This window comes from Aulonocara sp. 'chitande type north' Nkhata Bay, linkage group LG2 (genome assembly GCF_057382095.1).
Source record: "Aulonocara sp. 'chitande type north' Nkhata Bay isolate Kocher_YH1m ecotype deep benthic linkage group LG2, A_spYH_male_GT1.1, whole genome shotgun sequence".
Lineage (NCBI taxonomy): Eukaryota > Metazoa > Chordata > Actinopteri > Cichliformes > Cichlidae > Aulonocara > Aulonocara sp. 'chitande type north' Nkhata Bay.
The window spans coordinates 19,634,990-19,660,808 of NC_141345.1; the positions used below are offsets into that span (position 1 = coordinate 19,634,990).

General features: G+C 40.7%; 1 protein-coding gene across 3 annotated transcripts in view; it reads right to left on the reverse strand.

Annotated features, from left to right (window-relative positions):
• The window catches only part of tenm2a (teneurin transmembrane protein 2a), a 229,967-nt gene that overhangs the window by 125,998 nt on the left and 78,150 nt on the right, over window positions 1-25,819 (reverse strand). For 2 of the 3 annotated variants that reach the window (XM_086307866.1, XM_086307871.1), the window contains exons 3-4: window positions 12,329-12,622; window positions 5,065-5,115 (exon numbers count right to left, since the gene is read on the reverse strand). In XM_086307866.1, coding sequence (XP_086163992.1) covers window positions 5,065-5,115; window positions 12,329-12,622 — 345 coding nt within the window. The remainder of the gene's footprint in view (window positions 1-5,064; window positions 5,116-12,328; window positions 12,623-25,819) is intronic. The other variant, XM_086307882.1, reaches the window with a different exon arrangement.

Here is a 25,819-nt window from a genome sequence, read left to right on the forward strand (position 1 = left end):
TACAGCTGAACATACATGAAGATGTTTCGCAATAATGCAACGCCGTGTTTGGAGCAAACCAAACACAGCATCAACGCCTGATATCAACTGTCAGGCACGGTGGTGGAGGGGTAATGATTTGGACTTGTTTTGCAGCCACAGCATCTCGGTACCTTGCGGCCACTGAGTCGACCATGATCTCCTCTCTATGAAATTTGACAGCGAAAGCTTGGCTGAAACTGAGTCTCACAACAGGACAACGATTCCAGGCACAGCAGCAAATCCACAATAGAACGTGTCAAAAAGGAAAGAATAATGCTGTTGTTAAAGTTGAGACGAGTGGGCCAGAATTCCTCCACAGCAACGTGAGAGACTGATAAAGTCATACAGAAAATTGTTACTTCAAGTCAGAACCACATTACTTTTTCTTCTATCCAGATGCATAAAACCTAAGTAATGCAAGAGTGCATACTTTCTTCTTACAATGACTGTACTGTCAATCTGTAAAATGTATCCTTAAATTATTTACACATATTATAGTTTGTAATTAACTCACTCTTCCATATTGTTCTAGAGTGCCCTAATCACAAGACCCTAGGGTCATCCACACTTCAACCGGTGGTGACATTAACCAATGCTGTGACATTTTTTTTCTGTCTTTTTAGTCGCTTCTCATCTCACAGCTTCATGTATTATGCAAATATTCAACAAACAAAATAGTTACATGATTTAGCGACGTCTGAGAGCAGAATAAAGCATCAAAAGCACACTAGAGATGTCTTTTGTTAATGGTTACTTTTTTAACACTGTATGGCAGTTCAAAATGTTCTGATGCTGTTCGTTTCTGTTTCTGTGACAAGCTGCAAGCTTTCTGCTAGTTTACCATCTAAAGTATCTGTTTTCACAAATTATATATTATTAGAAATTACTGATATCACACTATTTAACCAACTGGAAGGGCTTTTTACACTGTGTGACGCTGTCTGAGAAGAAAGATGGCTGTCGTCAAAGGAACGCGGTCAGCTCTGAGGTCATCAATCCAGAACAGCGATCCTAGATCGCGCTGTGAGAAATGTTTGGAGCTTTGGCGACTACAGTGAGCCTGCAGCAAAACCGAGGCGGTGTCAGAAACATAGGATTACACTCCCACAGCGTGGCTGCTGTTACAACCCACATGTACTAGCCAACAAATCGGTTTGTGATTGGTCAGTGTGACATTTTATATGTGCCATTTAAAGAAAAAAGCCTATATTGATTTAATAGCGTTATTGGAAGGAGACAGCCAAGACTCTCTCACCCACTGTCATCACCCAAACAAAGCCACGCAGCCACTCTGAAACTATACACACATTAGACAAGAACATTAACAAGTGCACAGCAATTATTATCAAATTAGAATACAATGTTCTACTGGGACACCATCAGTCTGGTTTGGAGCAGCAGTGGGATGCTCAAAAGAAACTGTTTTCTTCACATCACTGAACCATGGAGTTATTTATGGTCATTAAACAGTTACAGTCACTGATCACCCCCTAACTAGATAAGAGGTCCATGCCCTGTTGGTAAGCCCTGGTTTTGTCCATAGGGTGATTGTGTTTTGTATGGAAAGCAAAGTCAAAATCAATGTGAATGTGGGAAGGAAACATCAAAAGGAAACCGACAGTGTTGCTTTAGTTCATCCCAAGCGAAACATCACCGTCTGGATCAAATTCATCTAATAATTTTGACTTATTTTCATTTATGCTAATACAGGGAAAGTCAGATCACCAAAGTGATTAAGGTTTATCGTCTGGGTACCACGAGAGTTGTGAAAAATGTCCAAAATGATCTGGCAGTATAAGGTTACTACTATTTCAGAAAGTGTGAGAACAGTGGAAAAAACTTCTAAGCATATATAATAAATGTTAGACATATAGAAGTGAGTGTTAACAGATGAATAAGCAAAAACAAAACAAAACAAAAACAAGCAAGAGACACACACAACAAAAAGGCACAATAATTGTATAGGTCTTTTCAGGTCTAGTTATGTACCTATGCATGCTGAACATTGGAGCTCATATCAATATAACTGTTGAGAAGACTGATGATAGAGTAGCTTGTTGTCCTCTACAGTGACTGGTGGGGTTGTATATCATTCTTTGGACATCTGACATCTGTATGAATGATTTAGCCAGTAGACAGTTTGTCAGTTATTGGTTTCAGATTGTAGACGTTGATAAGGCTGTCATCTTCAAAGATGTGCATAAAGATAGTTGGCTGCTTTACACAATTAAGTATTTATACTCATATAGCATGTCGCTGAAGTTAAATTAATTTAAACAAGGAAATACATGATAAATAATTTTATTTTATAATTTGAATTCTTTCATTTTAAATATAAATTACATGGACCTTAAATGATATTTAAAGCCCATGGTGCTACTGAAGCGCTGAAACAGAGTTGAAATACACCGAAATGAAATACGGCTTTAATAATTGCAGAACTGGTGGTCGGAGAATGAGAGTTTTTTGATTTGTGCAGTTGTCAGGATTTGGCTGATGACCGTACTGTATGTTCTATATTAGTATCAGGGAGGAGCCGGCGATTTAGATGGGAACTTTCTCATCTTTTTTTTTCCATTTACCTAAATTGATATAGTTTCTTTTTTTATTGCTACCCACTCTCAAAGTAAATGCATGCGAATACAATAAAGCCGTTCCCACCTATTGTATTTCTTGTGCGCTATAAGGCAAATGCAATATACAGTTTTTTAAGATTTTAATTTCCAGAGAAGTCATGCTATTTACTCACCACAGAACACTGCGCAAAGCAAATAGTATATTTCTGACTTGCTTCCACGGACAGAAAGTAATAAAATAAGGCATTGAGGGAAATTATCATCAGCAAATATCAAAGGTAAAAACTTTGCTTCCATAAGGATTTAAACTGAGCCAGAAAAGCAAACTCTGTGAATTTATGAAGCAACAATTTTAACCTGAAAGTGTCAGTGTCACAGCCCTCCGTTATTTGTTTATTGTAAAAGTGTGGGTCAGAATATGTCAAGAAGATAAACCTTTACATGATCCGATTTAGATAATCTGCGCTCCAACAGCTGCCACGTGAATGAATACCTTTGTATTGCCTTCAAGGTTGCGAACTTGAGAAAAATCCTGCTAAACGAACCATAATGGTATTAAATAAAAAATAACCTTCAACCTCTAACATAAAAAAATGTTTATTTTCCTTTTCTAATACGCACTCTGCTCTTACTCCTTTCTACCACTTCTTACTAATAAAAACAGATGAAAACTCTGCGGCCCAATAACGCGAGCATTAACACTAACCCACGCTCACAGAGACAAACAATCTCTGAAACAGGAGTAAATATGGCTGACTTTTCAATAGTGGAGGAGGAGAAAAAAAATGGACCCTCTGGGAAATTTTCTCTGATCAAGTGCAAAGAGATTAACCAGTTGGACGTGTGCTAATGAACAGAAGATCATAATGAGAGGCGCTCGTAAATGTAGATGAGGCATGTGAAGAAGAACAGTGGCTTCGTCTTGTATCAGATGAAACACAAGAGTAATGTACGGAAACCAATTATTTTACTGTTCCCTTTCTACCCAACATCCTGACACTGTCTAATGATGGACTGATGAAAATGTCAAGTCTTGATTTAAAGCGTGGATAGGAAAATAATGCTATAATAATTTCCAGCGGTAGCCAAGTTAGAAAATAGGATTACATAGGTTGCAGTGCCTATACACAGCAACTAATATACACTTCTCAAAAAAATTAAAGGAACACTTTTTAATCAGAGAATAGCATCAAATAAATTTAACTTCTGGGATATTGATCTGGTCATTTAAATAGCAGAGGGGGTTGTTAATCAGTTTCAGATGCTTTGGTGTAAACTCCTGCAGGATGGCACATCAATATGTTTGCTGTGTCGCCCAGCACCATGTCTAGAGCACGGAGGAGATTCCAGGAGACGTGCAGTTAGTCTAGGAGAGCTTGACTTGGTTGTAGAAGGTCCTTAACATATCAGCGGGACCGGTATCTGCTGTTTTTTTGAATGAGGAACAGGGTGAGCACTTTGAAAGCTGCAAACCTGCAGCAGGACACGGCTGTGAATGTCTGATTAAAAAACAAACAGAAATAGACTTAATAAGGGTAGTCTGAGGAACCAACACCCTTCCTCTCGTGGACCTTGTGCTAACTGCCTGGCACGATTGAGCCAATTAGCATTTGCCATAGAATACTAGAATTGGCAGGTGCACTACTCGTGCCCTGTGCTTTTCACAGAAAGAAAATGTTATCCTGAGCACATGTGACAGACATGAAAGGGTCTGGAGATGCCGTGGAAAACTCTATGTTGCCTGTAACATTGTTCAACATGACTGCAAATGGGTATCAGGATGAAATCCTTGGACCTATTGTCGGACCCTATACTGATACAGTGGGTCCTGGGTTTCTCTTGGTCCACAACAATGCCCAGCCTCATGTGACGAGAGTGTATAGGCAGTGGAGGATGAAGGAATTGATACCACTGCCTGGCTCCCATGCTTGCCAGACCAGAATCCAATACGTTCCAATAATCCAGTACCTCAGAGACATTATGTTTTAGTCCATCCGGCGCATTGCATCCTCAGACCATCCAGCAGCTCAGTGATGCCCTGCTCCAGATCTGGGAGGGGATCCTACAGGACACCATCTAATGTCTCATGCATACAAGCACGTGGTCAAACTATTAAGTACTATTTTGAGTTGCTGTAACGAAACTTTGGTAAAATGGACTATATCGGGGGTTTTTTTACTTTGATTTTTGCAGTGCCTTTGAATTTTGCCCTCTGTAGTCTAATAATTTCCATTTCCATCAAACAATGTCACAGCGTTCTGTTCCTAACACATCATCGGGTCTATATCAGTGTAGATATTCAGCATGATATTTCTTTTCCCATTGACCCGATGTGTTTTCAGAGTGTTCCTGTAATTTGTTTGAACAATGCATATTACTACCAGTTAAATATCGTAGCACATCACATACAAGGGGATCTAAAATGGGTTCAATAATCACAAGGAGGCTACAGTCAGTTGTGACTTACTGATCACATAGTCTCCGAATGGATCGTCATCATCCTCATCATCCAGGTAAGCTGGAGCAGAAGTAACGGAAGAAAGAAAAGGCGAGAGAAAAGAAACAAACAAAAAAAAGATTGTGAAAAATCAAGAGAGAAAGCATGAGAAACAAACCAAAAACAAAACTGAAAGTGCTCAAGACAATCAGAGAAACGAAAACAAAAACAAAGCGAATTTCAGTCTTCTAACCTCCGATCATCTGCCTTTTTTTATACTCATTCTTGTTCTCAGCCTGATACTTCCAGCCTTCATTAGGAGGCAAAGCGCTGACCATTAAACTACAAAAGTCGTTTCAGCACCACGCGGAGGAAAATATGATCACTCATAATTGACTAGAGAATTCTCAGCTTGCTCTCAGCGCTGCTTCTCACCGTTACACTCCTTTCTTTCTCTAGGCAGGTTCTGACGATGGCATGAGAGCCCATTACGGCTCACTAAATTCCCTATTAGGATGGCAGCACAGTCGTCAGCAAGTTACAAGTCCAACACAAACGATATTTTACAATGTGTGTAACTTCTTTTTAAAAACTGATAATAATATTGTTACTATGAGTGGACCCTCACTGCCTGCTTACACCAGCAAGTTGGCACAATAACGCATATTTGACTGCCCTCTTTGTCAGCTGTATAGGAAAATTCCTCCCTCATCATCCTCTTTCCATTTATTCATCGTTTAGGTTTTCCTCTTCTTCTCTGCCTTTCTATCACTCCCGGTTCCCTTCCCTTAATGTGAGTTAGCATCCATCTACTGAAATCGATATCCCGGGGCTTTTATTAAACACTGCTCTTATGCATCTGTGTGTGTGTCTGTGGTGTGGACCTGCCTGCCCGTCTTTGTGCATGTGTATTATCAGCTCCAGGTCCAGCAATACCATACAGTCAGAAATGCTCGACAAGGACAGGGAAAATTTTTTATTCATCGCTTAATTTTGTGCGAGTGTGTGAGCACGTATGAGCACCATGTTGAATAGACCAATCATTATTGATCCTGATTGCGGGGCATATTTCAAACCCTTGGCTTAACCAGAGGACATATGCATGCAGATGGATGCTGCATGCGCGTGTGTGTGTCTATTACCACTTTTCTCATTCCGGCATGCACGGCGCTTAGTACATGGACAAAAAGTCCTTGAACCGCTGGGTGAAGTATGGAGGTGTACGCACACATACACATAGCATGCGCACGCTCTCAGTGGTGTGTATTTCTGAAAGCGAACTGTCAGTGCTGCTCTCACACACCATTCATCACAAGCTACTAATTCTGTTAGACCATTGTCGAGCCTTTCGCACCCCACGTTGCTCTCTGAAAACTCAATCAGAGGCTAATGCCCCCAACCCCCCCAACACACAAACACGCGTGCTCTCACTCTCAGTTTCTTACTCGCACACACTCACAGAGACCCTGAGGGGACAGCAGTGGTCTTGGGGGACCCCACCAGCCCAACTCTATAAGTGTTGCTCGAATTTGATAGACAGGCGAGGCACGAACTGAGTTACTCGTGTTGAGAGTGGCTGCAGTGTAAATCTAACTGCTAACACCTGAAAGCAAGAAAAAGGTCTTACAGTCACTCTGTGGCATATAATTATAATCTGCGTTGCATAGTATAAAGCACTTTTTATTCAAAACGAAAATGATCATAATTAAACATTATCTTAATATCCTTGATTACAAGACAATCACTTGAGCGCCGTGACTGTCTAAGGTAAAAAAAATTTAGAAAAATCCCTGTCAGCCGATTTGAATGCAGTTTGATTTACGGTTCACATTGTGGGGGAATATTAAAAAAAGAGGACAGCGCTGGTGCAGGCACTCTGCCACCTGTGCTAGTAGATTTGATTAGTTAATCAGAGGAATCACTTTGCCCAACTCTGCTTTTATAAAGCATAATTACAGCTCCAGCTACCAAGGAAATGAAAAAAAGAAAAGAACAAAAGGGGAAAAAAAAGTTCTCAACTGCAGATGTTTTTAGAGACATTTGGAAAGTTTTGTTTCTGGTCTTTTCAAAAAAGAGAATTAACACTTTAGCATAATAAAAGCATCACAGCAAAGCTCCTTAATAAAAACAGAGTGAAGAAAGGCTCTGTGAGGAGGGGAATTAAGGCATTTGAGCAAGCCCAGATCGGGGGCAGGGTTAGTCAGAAAAGGCCAGACTAAATTTAGCGCCACCTTTTCATTCTCTAATTATGAGATTAATACATCCTGTCACATACGTCACAATACAACCTCATGATTTATTATCCAGTCAACCAGATGGAGAGATTGAGCCAGAGAAGGAAGGAGGAGGAGAGGGAGTTTGTCTGAAAACAGCTAATCAGCATGCATGTGTGATTTGGGCCGGTCCTCAACTGAGCGGCTAGTCTGTGTATATAAAGTTGGCAGGCGGGGTAAAGGCAAGATTTATTAATGGGAAACAATGCTGAAGTTGAATTTGATTCTGTATGTTTTCTTTAAATGGCTGCTGTATAATGAGAGGAAAACACAGAGGCATATGGACCACACACACAAACACACACAGAAGTATATGAGGAGCGCTGGACTATGGATTGTGGCCATAAAGTCTGGCCTGGGCTTCAGGTTTAAATCAATGTCAGAGCCTGATCTTATTTCATTTAATGCATGTTTTAATCATTCTCCCTTCTGATCAATGCAGTTTGGATGTGACCATCAGGCACTGCTGTGGGAATTTACAAGCACTCCTGTTCTCCTGCCTGTGTTTCCAGACGGACGTTTTACGAGGCAGTGCACAGTGTGACAGTAAATCTCTTCCTCCACTTTGCCAAAATGAAATCTCCAAATGCTGCTCACTATGCCCATATTTGTTTGTCTCCCGCTAAAGAAACTTGCATTGGCTCTGCCAAGTCAACATTCTAGTCTCTTTATTTTAATAGTGTCTGGAAGGGGCAATAAACGGGAAGTGTCTTTATTCAATAGTCGACAATAAAACTGGATGTAGGGAAACTTTGAAATCCCTGAGTTGCGTTTATGAAACTAATTTAACGGGCTTTGCATACTTCTCTGTAAAAGGAATTTACCAGTGAATGAAAACAAGCGAAAAACAAACCAGAAAATGAAAAATCCTCTCTTATGAACTGAGAGTTAGATTCAGGAAGCTGGTGTGACAGATACCAGAGCTCTGCAGGGGAAATGAATACACTCAAACTGCTCCTTAAGCGGTAACTTATTCACTTAACGGTCAATTCATCCTCATCAGTGGATGAAGCTCACAGAACAACATGTAAAATGTCAGTAGGAGGAGCTCGTAGCTATTTTGTATTGTTCATTTCCCATTTTTTGGATATACATAGATACTTAAAGGGAAATATATTTAGATTTCTTTAACCTACAGTTTCTGCAGACCCTTGACACCCATCCCCATATCAGCTCTGTCTATTTGTGTTAATCTCATCGATGCCTTTTGTGATGACAGCTACTATGTTCTTGCTGCTTTTGCTTTCCATGTATGGGTGTGGAATGGTGACAGGGCCTGTAAAACAGTCACACCAGCAGATATGCATTAACAAGCCACCTTATTAAGTGCACCTTGTCTAACCCTCCTTTTCCCTCAGAACTGCATTAATTCTTTGTCACATAAATTACTATTTATTTGAATACACTATTCTACATATTATATATTCACTATTATACAAACTATTAAACTCGAACTTGAGGGTTATTCAGCTGGAAGCAGTCATCAAAAGATAGCTACGCTGTGGTGATACAGAGGTGGACATGGTCAGCAGTACTCATGCAGGTTCCAGCAAGTAATTGATGCTCAGTTGGTACTAAGAAGCCCAACGTGTGCCAATAAAATGTCCCTCACACCATTAGACCACCTGCAGCCTGAACCATCAATACAGGGCAGGGTGGATCCATCCTGACAGTACTGTCTGAATGTTGCAGCAGAACAGGCAACTTCTAATGTCCAGTTTTGGTAAGCATTTTCAAAATATCAGTGTCCTGTTCTTAGTTGACAGAAGAGGAACCTCGTGTCATGTTCTCTGCTGCTCAAGATTACTGTGGCCTTCTTTTCAGCTCAAAGCAATCAGCTCAAAGTCACTTGTGACGAAGGCACCCGCGACACACAGCTTTACAGGCAGTTGAATGTTTATTTATAATGTCTCCAGTGACTCCAGTTAGGCAGTTTTGCAGCCGCCTCTCTCTAGTGCAGTACACACAGCTCCGCTGTCAGGTCCCAGCATCCTATTCAAACAGGGAACGCACAATTATACAATGGAAATCAGCTGTGTTGGTAAGCCTTCCTCTAACACCACACCTGCTGCTCTGCTCCACCCCCCACCCCTCCATTCTGATGCCTGATTTGAACTTCAGCAGTTGATGTTGACCAGGTCCACATGCCTAAATGCAATGAGCTGCTGCCATGTGATTGGCTGATAAGATATTTGTGTTAATGAGCAGTTGATCAGGTGTACCTAACAAAGTGGCTGGTGAGTGTAAACTAAAGTATATTTCCCAACGTGAGACACTGACAGCCATTTTAAAAGCACAGATGGGGTAAATCTTTTTTCGAATGCAGTTTTTATCCCAAATCATAAATATAGTTCACTTTGCAAACACTTCAGATCACACATAGTGACACTTGTTGTGCACTTTGTTTACCTATGCAGTGGCTGTAAATGTAAAAAAACGGGGAAAAAAACTGTATTCAAGATTCTCTAATGTAACATCTCCTTAGGTGTATGTACAGTTTGAAGTGCTGATTGTGTTGAGACTAACAAAGGCACCAGGCATCGTGATTGCTATAAAAAAGATAACACTTTTTAATTTGTTATTGACTCAGCTTTTGTTTTGATTGTTTTCCAGGCTTTTCACCTCCTCCAGGAACAAAGATACAAAAATAGTACATGTAGTTAGGCACTCAGATATACGGGTGTCCAACTACACAGTTAGGGAAACGTGTGTATTTTGTTTGTTCGCTGTTATAACGACATAGAATGGAAAAACAAAGATCACAGATGTGAAGTAAAAGAAATCTGTAAATATATACTTCACTGACTCTTCAGTCAGTTGCCCTGCTGACAACAAAAAATAAAAAATGAATAAAAAAATAAAACACACAAACACAAATTGTAATAACCTGGAGGTTTGTAATATCTGTCACGGTTTCTGTGGGTTTTCTATTTTGGTAGTGAAATCTGCAATAGGGCACACGCAGACATTCATCCACATGTACCCTGAAGGGGAACCTTAGACCCTCAAACTGAAACCTGTCAGTCACACTGCCAAGCTATACTGACAGGAGCGTAACGAGAGCTGGTGAGAGGCGCCGTGCGAGCGAACAGAAAGACACAAGAGGAAGCTTGAAAGCTGGAGAAGAAAGATGGGAGAGGAGTGAGATGAAGAGGAGGAGGAGGAGGAGGAGAAGCAAGTGGAGGTGAGACTTCTGAAGATTGTTAGAGACACGGCGAGATGAGAGCGGTGCAGCATGCTGCTTGGTGTTTTGGCACGTCACCGTCTTTTTGATTTGTTAGCATGTGTTTATGATGTTGTTTCTCTGTCTGCTTCTGTCAATCTCTATTATTAGACCCTCAGATCCTCCTCCTGCTGTTTTGACACTCCCGCTGCTCCTGTTTCACACTTCCACTTACACGGTTCAGACTTATACACTCTCACGCCGATAGACAAGCGATATAGGACACATGTCAAACTCAGAAACATATATGCACGTGTGCAAAATCGACACAAGATCAACACGCGCTCGATGTATGCTGTATCTGGTGTTTTGTTTGGAAGCAGAAGCAGGAGCAGAGGGTGAGATTTCCTCACTCAGAGAGACTAAATAACTAATGGATTGACTTGATCAGACACACATACACTCGTCTTTTTATCAGGCTGCTGCGTTGCCTCTGATCTCTTCATGCTGGCAGAGACACCAGTGCAGACGCCTGATCTAAATCTACAGTCTGTGAAACCACGAGACGGGCCTAAAGGTGTGAGATGGTGGTTTCCCTAATGCTTCTATAGAAGGCAAACTTTTGAAGTGGAATTAAATTAAAATTACTTTGATTTGAGACGTGTACTGCATAATCAAAAGTATGAATGTCTGACCCCCCCAGGAGCGTATGAATAGACTTGAATACTACTTTTTTGACAACGTTTATGTTGCGACACTGACAAGCGACATGTTTTGATCGCCTGAACAATCGACACTCGGTGACATCATACTGCAGGCAAGTGATTATCACAATACAGAGGTGGATTAAGAAGCTAATTCTGCAAGGTCCTGAAAAACAGGCGACAGAGTGCTCAATGCTGTTCCTCTGGCCCTGAAACAGAGAGAGTGAGAGCGGCGTCTGCAGCTGATATCTGTGGCTGCAAGATTAGCTTGGTAATTAACCACAAAGCAATTATCGGGTGGTTGGAAGAGAAGCGCATCTCAGGGAAGGTGTTTCTTGACGTGTTTAATAGGTGTTGAGTAGTTTGATCAGTCGACAGAAGTTGTTTCGGATTCTGAGGCTCACAGTCCAACAGAGGTTGATCCACAGCTGATATGTGCGGCTGCCGAGAATTCAATTAATTAGACTGTTGCTCTTCCTTCCATCCACTTTTCATTAACCTCCATTGACACCTCGGTGAGGCCCGTGCGCGGGTTTACGACTGCGTCAGGATTAACAAGGAAATGGGAAGTTGGCAATAAACAAAGTTGCCGGAGGAATGAGATTTCCCCTGGGAGAAACGCACTCTCGCAGTCACGGGGCGATTTAGAGAAAAGATGCAATTGGAGAAGCGAGATTAGCTCCTCTCACAAAAGCTAAAATGCAATCGGCGCTCCCCCCAAAAAAGCTCAGAAGTTGTTTTTTTTATCTTCTTGTTTTGAAGACTGACAGACCAGTGGTGAGATATCAGCAGATAAGTGGCTTAAAAGGGTGGAGTTAGAGGGTTTTGGCTAAGTGCTATTGATGAAAATAAAGAGGCCCTCTGGGGGGGTGTCCAACTACTGTTCTTCAGATCACAAACAGACTTAATCAATAAATCCAACTCTCTCGCAATTCAAGCAATGGCTGTCTGTCGGAGAGAGGTTTTCACAATATTGTGTAAGATTTATGCATACATTCCCTTTCATGATCCCATTTCATATAACATCAGCCCAGAGCATCAGCCTCACTATGTTCACACATTCTCATCGAATTCATACTCTTTTTTCTCAGATTATGGGCCTCAACTTTAATAAATGAAACACATCTCGATCTTCTGAGAGTCCTTTGTCCTACCTGACTCATCATCGGACTTGTTATCATTCTCAGAGTCAGTGAGGGTGAGGGCTGAGTTCTCGCGACTGGACACTCCTGAGCTTCGGCGGGACTTTACCCCTCCTCGTCCGGCCCACAGCTGGATGGCCCGCTCTGGAGACAGCGGCCCCTCGGGGTCTGAGTCGGCGTCAGAGCCAGCGCTAAGGGAGTAACCCCGCTGGAGTAGGCCGAGGTCGGGACAGTAGGGAACAGCGGCGGGGTGCGGAGGGGGAGACGGCTCGCACACTCCGAGCTCAGCCAGGGTGAAGTTGCCCCCTGCGAAGGAGAAAGATGGGTTTAAGGGGATTGCTGAGAATAATGTGCGTAAATGCAGCAAAACTGATCGCACTAGCACAAACGAATGCTCGCACAAGCAAATGCTCACGCACGTCTGGAAAACAAACCCACCATCACACGCAGAGAAGCACACTAATTATGAAATCACGGAGGCGGAGGAGGAAAATTGCGCTTTGTTGTGGCAGGCAGGAGGGGGAGAGATGACGCAGCATGAATCAGGCACAAAATAAAAACTAGCTGCTGGAAGAAATATGTACTGGCCTGCAAGCCTGTTAAGGCTGGCTGAGAAGGCCCGGCTGCCTTGCTTTACTGATCCACATTGGCATTCATGAGGTGTTGATGTGAGATCAAAGAGTTGCTCACTTGAGGCCTCTCAGACTTTAGTGGGGCTGCTTCGTTGCCTTCTGGGTTTGATCATCTCCCCACCTAGTTGCCATTGCACGCTGGACCCCAGGCTTGCCGAATGTACCGCAGTCTGCTGCAGCACCAGCCCCACCGCCTAACACTCTTCCCCTCAAGACAAACCGACTCGTCACGTCCAAAATAAATATATAAAATTATCCAAATTAAAGCACATCAAAGGCGATCAATAAACAGAGCTGCGGCCCAATTAAATCCAAGCTGAGGAAAAAGCAATTAAGGAAAAAGGCATGCTCAACCAATTTATTCTCTATACTAATTAAAAGAGTATCGTGGATGCAATCGCTCACCATCAGCTGTTGGGGTAAAGGGATCGGGGGAAAAACAGTTGTGATTCACTTCATTAGCAGTTTGTGAGGGAGGGTAAAGGAAGAGGCGAGCAGAGAGAGAGGTTGGCATTGTGGCGGCACACTATATGAATCAGCGCGCTGGGAATCGCACAGCTGTGTGACTGGGTTAACTGTGACTCATCAGGCGTACGGACGCAATCACAGGAAGAGGAATTAAACAGATGAGAATCGTCTGCTGGATCTTCACGGCTCCTCTTCACAGGCTCGGCGGAACTCGAGAGTTCTGCTGAAAGTAATGCGGAGGGAAACGCAGCCAGGGAAGTGGTGAAAGGCTCTATACTTCTACTCAGGCAAACAGATGGACTAGGCTAGAGAGCAGAGGCAAGTATAAAGCTCCACAGGTGGATTCGGCTAATGCGCTACAGCTTGCCAAGCTTCCAACAAGCTACAGTGCAAAGGCACCTAAGCACCACAAGACATCAGCGAGTATTACCATTCCTCGTTTTCCTCGCTTCATTGTCTTTTCCTCCCACTTCTCATAAAAGGGAGACAAAAGGAACCTTCTTTACAATCCGTGAGCCAAGGGACTTTGACAATTTGTTGGCAATTTACACTACAGGATCTAACTAAAGTCGATGAACTCATACCTGAGATGAAGTATCGCAGGAGGACAGGAGAAAACTCCAGGAGGCCTGAGAGAGTAGAGCACATGGGTTCTTTAACATCAGTCAGCAAATTATCCAGAACTGTTCTGCTTGCTAGAAAAGCGTCTACTCCACAATCACAGTCAGGATGAGTTTTTATGCAGATTATCCCATCCGCCTAAAATGACAATAATTGGGCTACAAACACAGCTAGTCTACACAAACACTGCGTGGACACAGTTACACAACACTTAAGTGTATGCTTGAGTGCATTTGTATGCATTGTGTGCGTGCATGCACGTATCTAATGTTACATCCCACAGGACACCGCTCTGTACAATTAACATCTCATAACCAGTGATTACACATGTAAAATCCAATCTCTCCTTATCACCATCAGCTGGAGACACCGCCCGATGCACTATGTATTCAAAGAAAGATGGATTGGGGCGAGGGGTTGAAGCAGACGTGAAAATCTATCTCAGTTATTCCTCAAACAGAAAACCAATTGCATGTTTGTTATATGATATTATGACAGATGTGGGGGCAAAATGTGGCACTGAATTCTAATCAAATCAGTCCCTGTCCGTCCATACGACACCGTCGCTGTCATGCCCGCCGTTATGCGCATTAATGTGTGTTTTAAGGCTTGTGCCATTTTGGCAGCAAACTTGGGCTGCTCACATCTGTGTCTGTTAATTGTCTGTGTGCTAACAAGTTTCAGGATCCAAAGAGCCAAAAGCTATCCCACCATGATTTTACTGATGTTCCAGAGAGCTTCTGTTCACTAAAGGCCCAAGTTTATCAGTCTTCAAGTGCGCCACGGTACCAATAATACTTGCAAATATATAGTACTTTGCGAAAGTCTGTATATTTTACTAGGAAATTTGAAAATTGAGACATATGCAAACATGCAGGGCTATACAGTATATAAAGTAAAACAGAATGCTTTAAAGTCAGTATTTGGTATGACCACCTGTCTTCAACACAGCCTTAACTCTCTTAGGCAAGCCTTTTTGTCACTTCTTTAAGTAGCCTTCATGAACAGTTTTCAAGGCTTCTCGAGGGACATTCGAAAGTCTGGCAGCCTGTTGTTGACATTTTTTGTAGATTCAACAAGAACTGGGAACAAATGATGTCCTTTGGCGTCTGCTAGCTAAGAGGATTTAAAGCTGGTTCTTTGCTAGCTTGTCTTTCACATGTAGACGCAACAGTTGTTCCTACCTTGAGTTACGTGCTTTTTTATGTTTTAATCATTCAAGCATAAAAAGGTCAGTGTTATGTCAGCGTTAAGTGACTTAACAGAAAAACCAATCCCCTGAAAATTGGTACAAGGACACTGAAAATGTGTGAAAAATCAGCAAATGTCCATAGAAAACCTATAATTTCTTTTAGAAAGGCTGGAGAACAATTAGTTTAGAGCACCTTTAAAAAAGTACAAGAAAGTCTGGCTCCTTGGAAGCAAAATTTAAAGAAAAAAGGGGTGGCTCAAGTTTTTTATTGTAATGCACTGAATAAAAATGAACTGAACTAGTTCTCTAGTCGCAAACTTTATCTCAGCATCTGTATCTTAGTCCTGGCTTCTAATATCTAATGATCAGAAAGACTAATCCGTGATTAAAAATCAGGTGTGCTACACAGAATATCCACAACCCTCATCTCCACTCCGTGATATTTTGCCACGAACTGGCTTGGGCATCATACTGAAAATCTACCGAAAAGTTATATTTATAGCTAGAAAGGCATTTTTAAAACACAGAAGTCATTCAGATATTTATCAAAATCAGCAGACAGATACTGATCATTAGCAATCCCATTTTTGACGTAAACAACCATGCAATACTCACTTCATTTTACACATGACTTCACCTCATCACCATGGAAACAGTGATTTGCAAAGCTGTTTATTCATTTTCCACCACCGATGTAGGTTTTTAAAAAATAACCATATAAGCATAATAGTATTGTGAAAATAGTCTCATATCGTCCATCCTTACTTCAGACAGAAAAAGAGACCTTGAACTTTGACCCTTTTCTTAACATGCATTCCCATTAAGGCCAACCACCTTCCCCCTGCTCTTTGTCTCTCTGCTGAGGTGCTTTCATTAAATCCACTTTATTGCCGTTTTGTTCACTGCTCTGTCTGTCTGCTCTACCTCCATCTTTTCCTCTTTTCATCTCTCTCCCTGCAAAGAGTGTTTACCATGACCAAGGATTTCATCAGTCTTCACTACCGCATCTTATGATCCCCTTTTTCGTCATCAGCTTGCCTCACTCTCTGTTTCACTCCCTATTTTTTCCCTTATCAGCTTAAAAGGAAGCGCACCCCCCACCCCCATCTTCACACACAGTGTAGCACAGCGGCAGCCTGTGCAAATGAAACTGTGGATCATTTTTCATTGCTTTGACACAATGTTAATTCAATCACCAGCTTTCTCACTCAAACTTTAAGGAACTGTCTCTGGACTATATTGATATTAAAAAAAAAAGTTAAATCAAAAGTATTTTCACTTCATTAGGATATTTAAAAAATAATAATATTATGATTTTTTTTTTAAAAGAATCTTCAGGCAATAAAACTTAAGTCTTACAGCTCTGACAGAGCTAGCATATTTCAACAAGGCCTGAACTGGCTTCACTTGGCTAATTAGCATAAGCAACACCAGTGCATGGCTAATTAGCATACCATTACGTGCACACTTTTCTCTGCTACTATTTACAACCTATATTCACACAAACTATTTACAGCAATAGAAACGTTTATTTTAATCTTTTGAAAGGCGTTCTTAAGGGAAAATCTCACTCAGTGAAACTGCACATTTTAAAGCTCCGTTTGCATACCTGTTACTAGTAGTTTCCATGCTAGAGTTTCTCTGTCACATAATCCTCCCATTGTGTCGGTGTTTATGCACTGAAGTGTTTCAGTTTTACAATCTTCCTTCAGGTTACTATTGTGCCTCTATTAGTAATATAATGAGAGCTCAATAAGGTCAGGTAGCAGCAGGTAGAGTCTGTGGGAGGATAGGGTCCTGTAGCTATATGCGAAAACAGAAGAGGTGAGGTTCGTGTTGGTCTGCTTCAGGATCCTTAAATCCCTACTAAATTCCTCTGCATCTGTTTGCATGCTCTTATGTCTTGTCTAATTGCACAGATTAATTATGCACTCAGTGGAGACAGGTTATAAGATAATAAAGATAAATTGAATTTTGGGAATTTTTTGATCTGGGAAGCATGACCCTTAACTGCAAGCTGCGTTTATTCTCTACTTGGTCATTTCTGCTGCTTCCCTGACTCTCCTGTCCTTTTCCTTTCTCTTGGATCTGTTGAAAAATGTCATCACTAAAGCATTTATTAAGAAGCAATATAGATGTATTTTTTATTGCTTCAAAATTCAGATAAAAGAAAACACAAAAGAGAAGTTCATTTCTTCAGGCATACTAAAGTGCAGCGCAGATGAATTCAGAATTGGATGCAAATGAAAATGGAAAATATTAAGAAATGACACATTTTGGCTGCTATTAGCAACAAATTTCTGCATTTCTTAGCTGTGCCAAAGAAAATAAGGCTTTTACTGTTATTAACAGTAATTTTACGCATGTCAGGAGATTGTTGGAGAACCTACCGTGAACAGTGGCATTTGCTTCCTGATTTTGATGCAGCCTCCACTGAGGAGCAAATCAGTTCACTAGTTCGGCACTTCAGGGCAAATCAGAACTTGTTCTGAACTCGCACTCCCTTGAATGCTGAAAATGGCATGTCCGAGGGTGGCCCGGACTGTAAACTATTCAATCTGAAAAAAAGCAGCATAATTGCAGGCAATGAAACCCACAAGTTCTGCCTGCTTTACATCCTTTACAGAATTACACGGTGGGGTGGAGGAAAGTCAACCAGCATAATGCAGAGTCCTGCTGCCTATACTTTGCCTGTCAAACTGCTAACAAGCACAAATGATTTTTTAATGATAGGCCCTCTATCCCACAAAGCTGTCTACTCACAAACAGTCACACTTACACACATACACTGTGCATTGCACACTTTCGCTCCCTCACGCACACACACACACACACATAATGAGTTTTATCAAGGGAAGTACATTTGGTTTAATGGATCACTGCCAATGCCATACCCACTCACACTATTGTATTGTTGTAAGTTTCAGCAAGATGCTTGCTATTTCCCCCATGTCACTTATTTTTCTGAGGCACAGCGTGTGGCGCATGAATAGGGGAGAGCGGGGTAAGTTGTCACACGGGTAAGTTGTCACACTGTTCATAACTCCAACACTAGAGGCTCTATCTCAAAAATGAAATAGCCACTTTGTGTGACTTTTTCTTCTATAGTCAACCTCCTGTTCACATGTGGTCAAGACTGCTCTAATCTGAGGTGAGCACATCTTTTTTATTTTTTTGACCTAAAAGGAAAAATAAATCACTTTAAATTTTCTTCAGTACAACTTTGTTAGGTATAGATGTTACAGATTATTATTTTACACAAAATAGAGGAGACATTAACGTGTCTTTTGATACTTCAGCTGATGTGCTATGTTGAGCTAACCCTGACATTTAGCCAAAATTAGCATAAATGTCAGTTTGGGGCAAGTCGTCACATGTGACAACTTGCCCCAGTACAAATAAATGCTCCAAAAAATTGTGATATTGTAATTCATTTGTATTTGTAATAAGGTTTTTGAAGAAAGGAAGGAGAGGCAGGAATTAAGGAAGGAAGGAAGAAAGTAAGATGGTTCGAAATTATCAACGAAAGACAGAGCGTGGCAGAACACCACCTGACATTATGTTAAAGGCAGTCAGGCAGGTAAAGATGCAGAACAAATCAATCACAAGTACAGCAAAGGATTTTGACATAAATTACCGCACTGCAATTACTGACAGCGGACTACCAACTCCAGAGGACATCCAGCCATATCCAAAAGCTGGCCGCCGAAAACCATCCAGCAAAGGAAGAAAACGACGCAAATCAGCAATTCTAACCGACACGCCAGTGAAGCAGCAACTAGAAAAAGAAAAGAATAAGGCTGAATCTAGCAAAAAGCTGTTTCAAAAGAGAGGGACGCGAGGGGGGAAAACATCTGGACCTATGAAGAACAACGCAGCTAAAAGAAGAAAAAGAATTCAAGAGTCATCATCAGATGATGAAGAGTGCTTCTGCCTTGTCTGTGTGGAGCCATTTTCAAACAGTCGTCCAAAAGAGACCTGGGTACAATGCGTAAAATGCAACAAATGGGCCCATGATGCTTGCACCTCAGGCCAGGCAATTTATGTGTGCCAGAATTGTGACTATGAAGTTGAGTCTAATTAATCAGAAATAAGGCATCTGTTTTGTTCAGAGGATAAACATGTTAAGTAAAGCAAGTTATTTGCAGCATTCCATTCAGTTATGATGGATTTATGTGCAAGCCAGAGAACATTTGAGTTTAAAGTTCAAACTAAAGTTTTCTTTCTACTTAATGTTTTGATTAAAATGTGTATTGGATTGAAATAATTGTTTTTTTTCCAAATTCTCTTGGCATAATTGTTCAAATTTCCAGTTTTGGTTTGAATTTAACAATTAAAATCAATAATCATAATTAAGTATTTGTGTTCATATTTTAAGATAATCTAGTGTGACAACTTACCTGCCGATGGGGCAAATTGTCACAAGTGCACATTCTCCTTTCAACAGTCTACAACTCCGTAATGAGATAAGATATGAAAATGTAATCAATACATCATATGTGCCCGAGACTTCCGTCTTTCATTTGGTGAAACATTTATTACGTTGTGATGTATGGTGCTCAGTAAAAGTTAGTCAGTGTGAAGAGTGTGACAACTTACCCCGCTCTCCCCTACTCCAAATGATTATGTACTGTACCTCGGGTAAAGGGAGCTAAACTTACTGCTGAGCAAAGTAACAAGTAAATCTGCAGCTTATAACATGCAGTGTTTCAACCAAATGATAGGTCTGTGAAGGTAAATCCAAATAAATCTACAAGACTCTGTTTGGCTGAATAAAGAAAAAAACAAAAAAACAAAAATCAAACAAACACTGTTTGTACCAGTGAGGCAATACAGTCATTTTCAGGAATTTGAAGGCTTATTGTAGAGTTTAAAAAAACAACAACTGCATATTGGTTAAAAGGAGATATTAATGTATTTTTTGTTTGGTAAGCCACTTAACACTGACCTGTGAATGATTCAAGCATAGAAACAGCACCTGACTTAAGGTATGAGTTAGTGTTATGTCTGCACATAACAGACAACAATTTTATATTGTATCTTTGTTACTAGCAGCCTGTCAAAAAAACAAAACAAAACAAATACACACGCACAATCTATGAATATAAAAAATCCATTTTCCTAGCATTCTGTTTTGTTTCCTAGCAAAGTACACTATCAACGTTTCAATACACCTCTGAACTTTGATGTTTTCCACATTGTCCACAAAACACAGAAACATACCGTCCAACCAGCATTTAGTATTTTGGGATCTACAGGGAGTGCAGAATTATTAGGCAAATGAGTATTTTGTCCACATCATCCTCTTCATGCATGTTGTCTTACTCCAAGCTGTATAGGCTCTAAAGCCCACTACCAATTAAGCATATTAGGTGATGTGCATCTCTGTAATGAGAAGGGGTGTGGTCTAATGACATCAACACCCTATATCAGGTGTGCATAATTATTAGGCAACGTCCTTTCCTTTGGCAAAATGGGTCAAAAGAAGGACTTGACAGGCTCAGAAAAGTCAAAAATAGTGAGATATCTTGCAGAGGGATGCAGCAGTCTCAAAATTGCAAAGTTTCTGAAGCGTGATCATCGAACAATCAAGCGTTTCATTCAAAATAGTCAACAGGGTCGCAAGAAGCGTGTGGAAAAACCAAGGCGCCAAATAACTGCCCATGAACTGAGAAAAGTCAAGCGTGCAGCTGCCAAGATGCCACTTGCCACCAGTTTGGCCATATTTCAGAGCTGCAACATCACTGGAGTGCCCAAAAGCACAAGGTGTGCAATACTCAGAGACATGGCCAAGGTAAGAAAGGCTGAAAGACGACCACCACTGAACAAGACACACAAGCTGAAACGTCAAGACTGGGCCAAGAAATATCTCAAGACTGCTTTTTCTAAGGTTCTATGGACTGATGAAATGAGAGTGAGTCTTGATGGGCCAGATGGATGGGCCCGTGGCTGGATTGGTAAAGGCAGAGAGCTCCAGTCCGACTCAGACGCCAGCAAGGTGGAGGTGGAGTACTGGTTTGGGCTGGTATCATCAAAGATGAGCTTGTGGGGCCTTTTCGGGTTGAGGATGGAGTCAAGCTCAACTCCCAGTCCTACTGCCAGTTTCTGGAAGACACCTTCTTCAAGCAGTGGTACAGGAAGAAGTCTGCATCCTTCAAGAAAAACATGATTTTCATGCAGGACAATGCTCCATCACACGCGTCCAAGTACTCCACAGCGTGGCTGGCAAGAAAGGGTATAAAAGAAGAAAAACTAATGACATGGCCTCCTTGTTCACCTGATCTGAACCCCATTGAGAACCTGTGGTCCATCATCAAATGTGAGATTTACAAGGAGGGAAAACAGTACACCTCTCTGAACAGTGTCTGGGAGGCTGTGGTTGCTGCTGCACGCAATGTTGATGGTGAACAGATCAAAACACTGACAGAATCCATGGATGGCAGGCTTTTGAGTGTCCTTGCAAAGAAAGGTGGCTATATTGGTCGCTGATTTGTTTTTGTTTTGTTTTTGAATGTCAGAAATGTATATTTGTGAATGTGGAGATGTTATATTGGTTTCACTGGTAAAAATAAATAATTGAAATGGGTATATATTTGTTTTTTGTTAAGTTGCCTAATAATTATGCACAGTAATAGTCACCTGCACACACAGATATCCCCCTAAAATAGCTAAAACTAAAAACAAACTAAAAACTACTTCCAAAAACATTCAGCTTTGATATTAATGAGTTTTTTGGGTTCATTGAGAACATGGTTGTTGTTCAATAATAAAATTATTCCTCAAAAATACAACTTGCCTAATAATTCTGCACTCCCTGTAGTCACCCCAGAGTTCTCAGTTGCTATACCCCAGTAGAGAATAAACGACACCGTCAGTATTTCTAAGTGGCCAAAAATGACACATGTTTGCATTCAAGCGGCATAGTGTACCTTAGCAGTAGTAATTATCACAACAGGAAAGTAATAAGTATACAGAGCAGCAAGGCAGGCAGGAAACGTTAACAAATCTGTAGACAGAAAACTTTTTTTCCTAACCAATACTTCATCTAAGTGTCCTTTAACAGTTACCATACATGAACCGGTTCATTCTTGCAAGCATAATGCCAGCGCTCACTAATTGCTACGCGGTAGTGTAGTAGTTTAATTAACACACTGTTTTTTAACTAAAACCATAATGTGAAGCCTAACCCTGACCATAGCAGCCCTTGATCTTCTACTGCCCTTTGCTTTATTAGAGCAAAGTGTTGAGAACATTCTAGTTCCTAAAGCTTTGTCCTATTGCAATCCTCGATACAGATGTCTACACTCACCTATACACACACACACACTAATCTATTTGCTTTGTTTATTTCTCTCTTGTTAGTTCAATTTCATTCACTTAAACCTACTCTTATTGGAATTGGATTTTGATTATACTGATTACCATTCTTGTGTACCTTGTGTTCCTGTTTCCGTGTGCACTAACAGTTGGTATCTAACTTAGTTGTCTCGCTCGGTGTCTTTCCGTTTCTTTCTCACATACAAATGATCATATTTCTTTTTAAATCTCGCTTCCTTCCTTTCCTTGCTCTGTTTTTCCATTTACAAGCTACACTTCACTCAAGCTAAAAACACTGAGTGAAGTGTTCTTCGAATTCTTGCTATTTATTGTGAGTCAGCGGCCAGCAACCAAGCTGTTGTGGCATTACCTTTATTGTGCGACTGACATGTCATGACACGATGGCAGCGCACACTCTCAATTACACACATATACATCCCATAGCGTGTGACATGTCATTAACGCCACCATTAGCAGTGCAATAACGACCTAACAGATACGCACAAATCAGACTGCTATGGTCAAACACTTCCCACACCTCCCAGATGACACCCGTACTTTCAGTTCCCGCCTGAGCCACAGGGGCCTTGCACCTTCTAATGAAGAGACCAAAATAGGTGTAACAAATGTCATCCATTCTTGATCTCATTCTACTTCTGCCCAGAGGACAGCAGTCCGGGTTGGACAGGACATGACGAGACATGACACAACACCATGCACTTGAGAAGAGGTCTTGTCACTGAGAAGTGTAGCTCTAAGCAGTGAGGTATTTCTCATCCATAATCAAGGAGCCAAAACTGACTAGACTGGGAGACACGGCTTATCCTTGGTTATGACACTGGCATATTTCTTTGGCATTGGGATTAAACTGACTTTTATTAAAGCGTAAAAGTAAATGTGGGAATAATTTTAATCGTTATTATTACCCAATATTGTGAACACAATTATTTAACAAAATGACAGATTGTAGGTTACTTAAAATATGTGTCCTTGAAAAAGTAGATTTGTTTGTACTTTTTGATTTCTAACGTCATCGAAAAAACTAATAAAAGTGGATTAAACTAAACATGCCACAGCCTGGCAGGGAGTGAATCTGGAAAGACAAAAACAAGACCGTCGTCATAAAATGTGTCAGAATAATAGGTTTTTTTTAAAAATCATGATTACCTTGTTTTAATAATCACTGGAGACCAAAATTGTAATTAAAATTAAAGTTTGATTAACTGAACAGCCCAACGTGACACATGAAGCCCAAGGCACCTGTCGAAATGTGCAGCTGACTAGCACTACTTTGGGGGGTGTTTTTTTAATGTTACCACGGTTTTTCTTTTGTGTTCAAAATTACCAAATCAGTCATAACTGTTTATAGATATAAATCTGCTATCTAAAATTTAAATTTACTAAAAGAAATTATGAATGATGCCGTTAGAGCTTTTCATCAAGTGTCACATTTGTTTTTAAAAAATCAAGATCAAGATTTGCAGGATTGTTGTCATCGCTGGAGAACTAAATTTTAAATCAAACAGATATGATTTATAATTTTTTCTTTTACTATTGTAAATACAAAAGGAGACATGCTGTGCTGTTTGTCGCAGAGCTCTGGTAAGTGGTACAAAACAGCATCTGTAGTGTTCAAAGATTCAAAAGAATTTCCCAAATATGGGATAAATAAAGTACCACTGTCTGTCTCTCTCGTTCTCCCTCTTCTCTGCTTATGTATATATAAACTGCTTCATCATTTTCACAACAGATGTGCAGCCTTTAAAATGTGGAAGAAAAAATGGTAAAACCTTCTCCAAATATAAAAAAAATGCCAATTACTGCACTGAGCTGCCCGTCGTAGGATCCAGGTCCACAGAGCAGACAAAAATTCATCTCTCAGTCAAGGGTATATTTAACTGCAGGTAACCACAGCAACAACAAGTCTGCTTTATGCTATGGTACCTTCACCTGAAAAATAGATTTACAGGGTTTAAGTTAAAAAAAAAAGATGACTTTTTAGCAGGTCACAGAATTTCCAAGGCAAACCTTGATCGGAACAGGAAGATTTTTGCTTTATTTATACATTTGTCATCTCGGTTGCCTAGAACGGCGAGGTGGCGAAATGTGTTCCATGGGCCAAATCAAGGTTGAAATCCTACATTTCTTTACTCTGCACCAGCTGTGTAATGTTTTAAACCTTGGTTTCACCTCGGGCAGCCCAGGGTAAGCAAACAAAGGATATTATTCATGTGATCATGGGGGAAAAACAAACCAAAAAAGAATGCTTCCACTGAGATTCTCACATCAGGAGCAATATATCATCATATACAAAATAATCAAAAGAAAGACCACAAAAGATTTTGGAATTTTTTGCCTCATCTATTGTTCCACTATACAAGAAAAACCAGGGGGACATATTACAAAGCAACCTAAGCAGGATTTGTTTGTGTTAGCTGGCTTGACAAAACCGCAGTCAGAGATAACAGGTTTCACAAAGGTGGTTAGCAACTTTCTTTGTTAACACAGTCTTTCTACTTTATGTGTGTGCTCACATAAAAAGGAGGTGTTTGACGTGACTTTTCTTCTGCACAGAGTAGATCAATTAAGCACTGCCTGCTCCAATCACAGCCATAATTGAGGTGAGAGAGATTATAAAAAATAAGAGTAACATGTAGCTTTAACACTGTTGATATGAGAATAGGAAAGAGAGAAGAAGAAAGAAGAAGAAAAGGGTAACTGTGTCGTTGTGAATTTTTGAGTAGTGCTGAAAATAAATATATTTTAAAAAATGAATGGATGAATATTAATATTTTTATTTTCATGCTCAGTGTTTCTAATGTGACAGCTGGACATTAGACCTCTGTAACTTTAAATGTGATCAGTTAACACGAAAGGGTACTCGGTACCTTCGGATACTTTATTAGTTGCTCTGTCGTCTGATAAAGGAGACGCAGAAATCGCTTCAGTTTGTTACCAGATGAAAGTGAAATGAATTGTATTGATTAAACAGGGGATAAATAGCCTGCAAATATAAGTCAATCATCAAGTCGATCAATTTTCTAAACTGTGTTCTAGTAGCTTTGACTTCAGCTGTCATGGTCGGACGGTCCTTCCCGGAGCGACCTGTCTGTGTGTGTATGTGTGTGCTTCTCTCTCTCTCCTCCTCCACCCAGTGGCTGACACACCTGCACCTAATTTGCCATCCAGCTGTCACTGATCATCCTCGTTGTGGACTGAGGTACTTAACTATGTGTCTGGATGGCAGTCGACGCTGGATTGTACTGGAGGCTC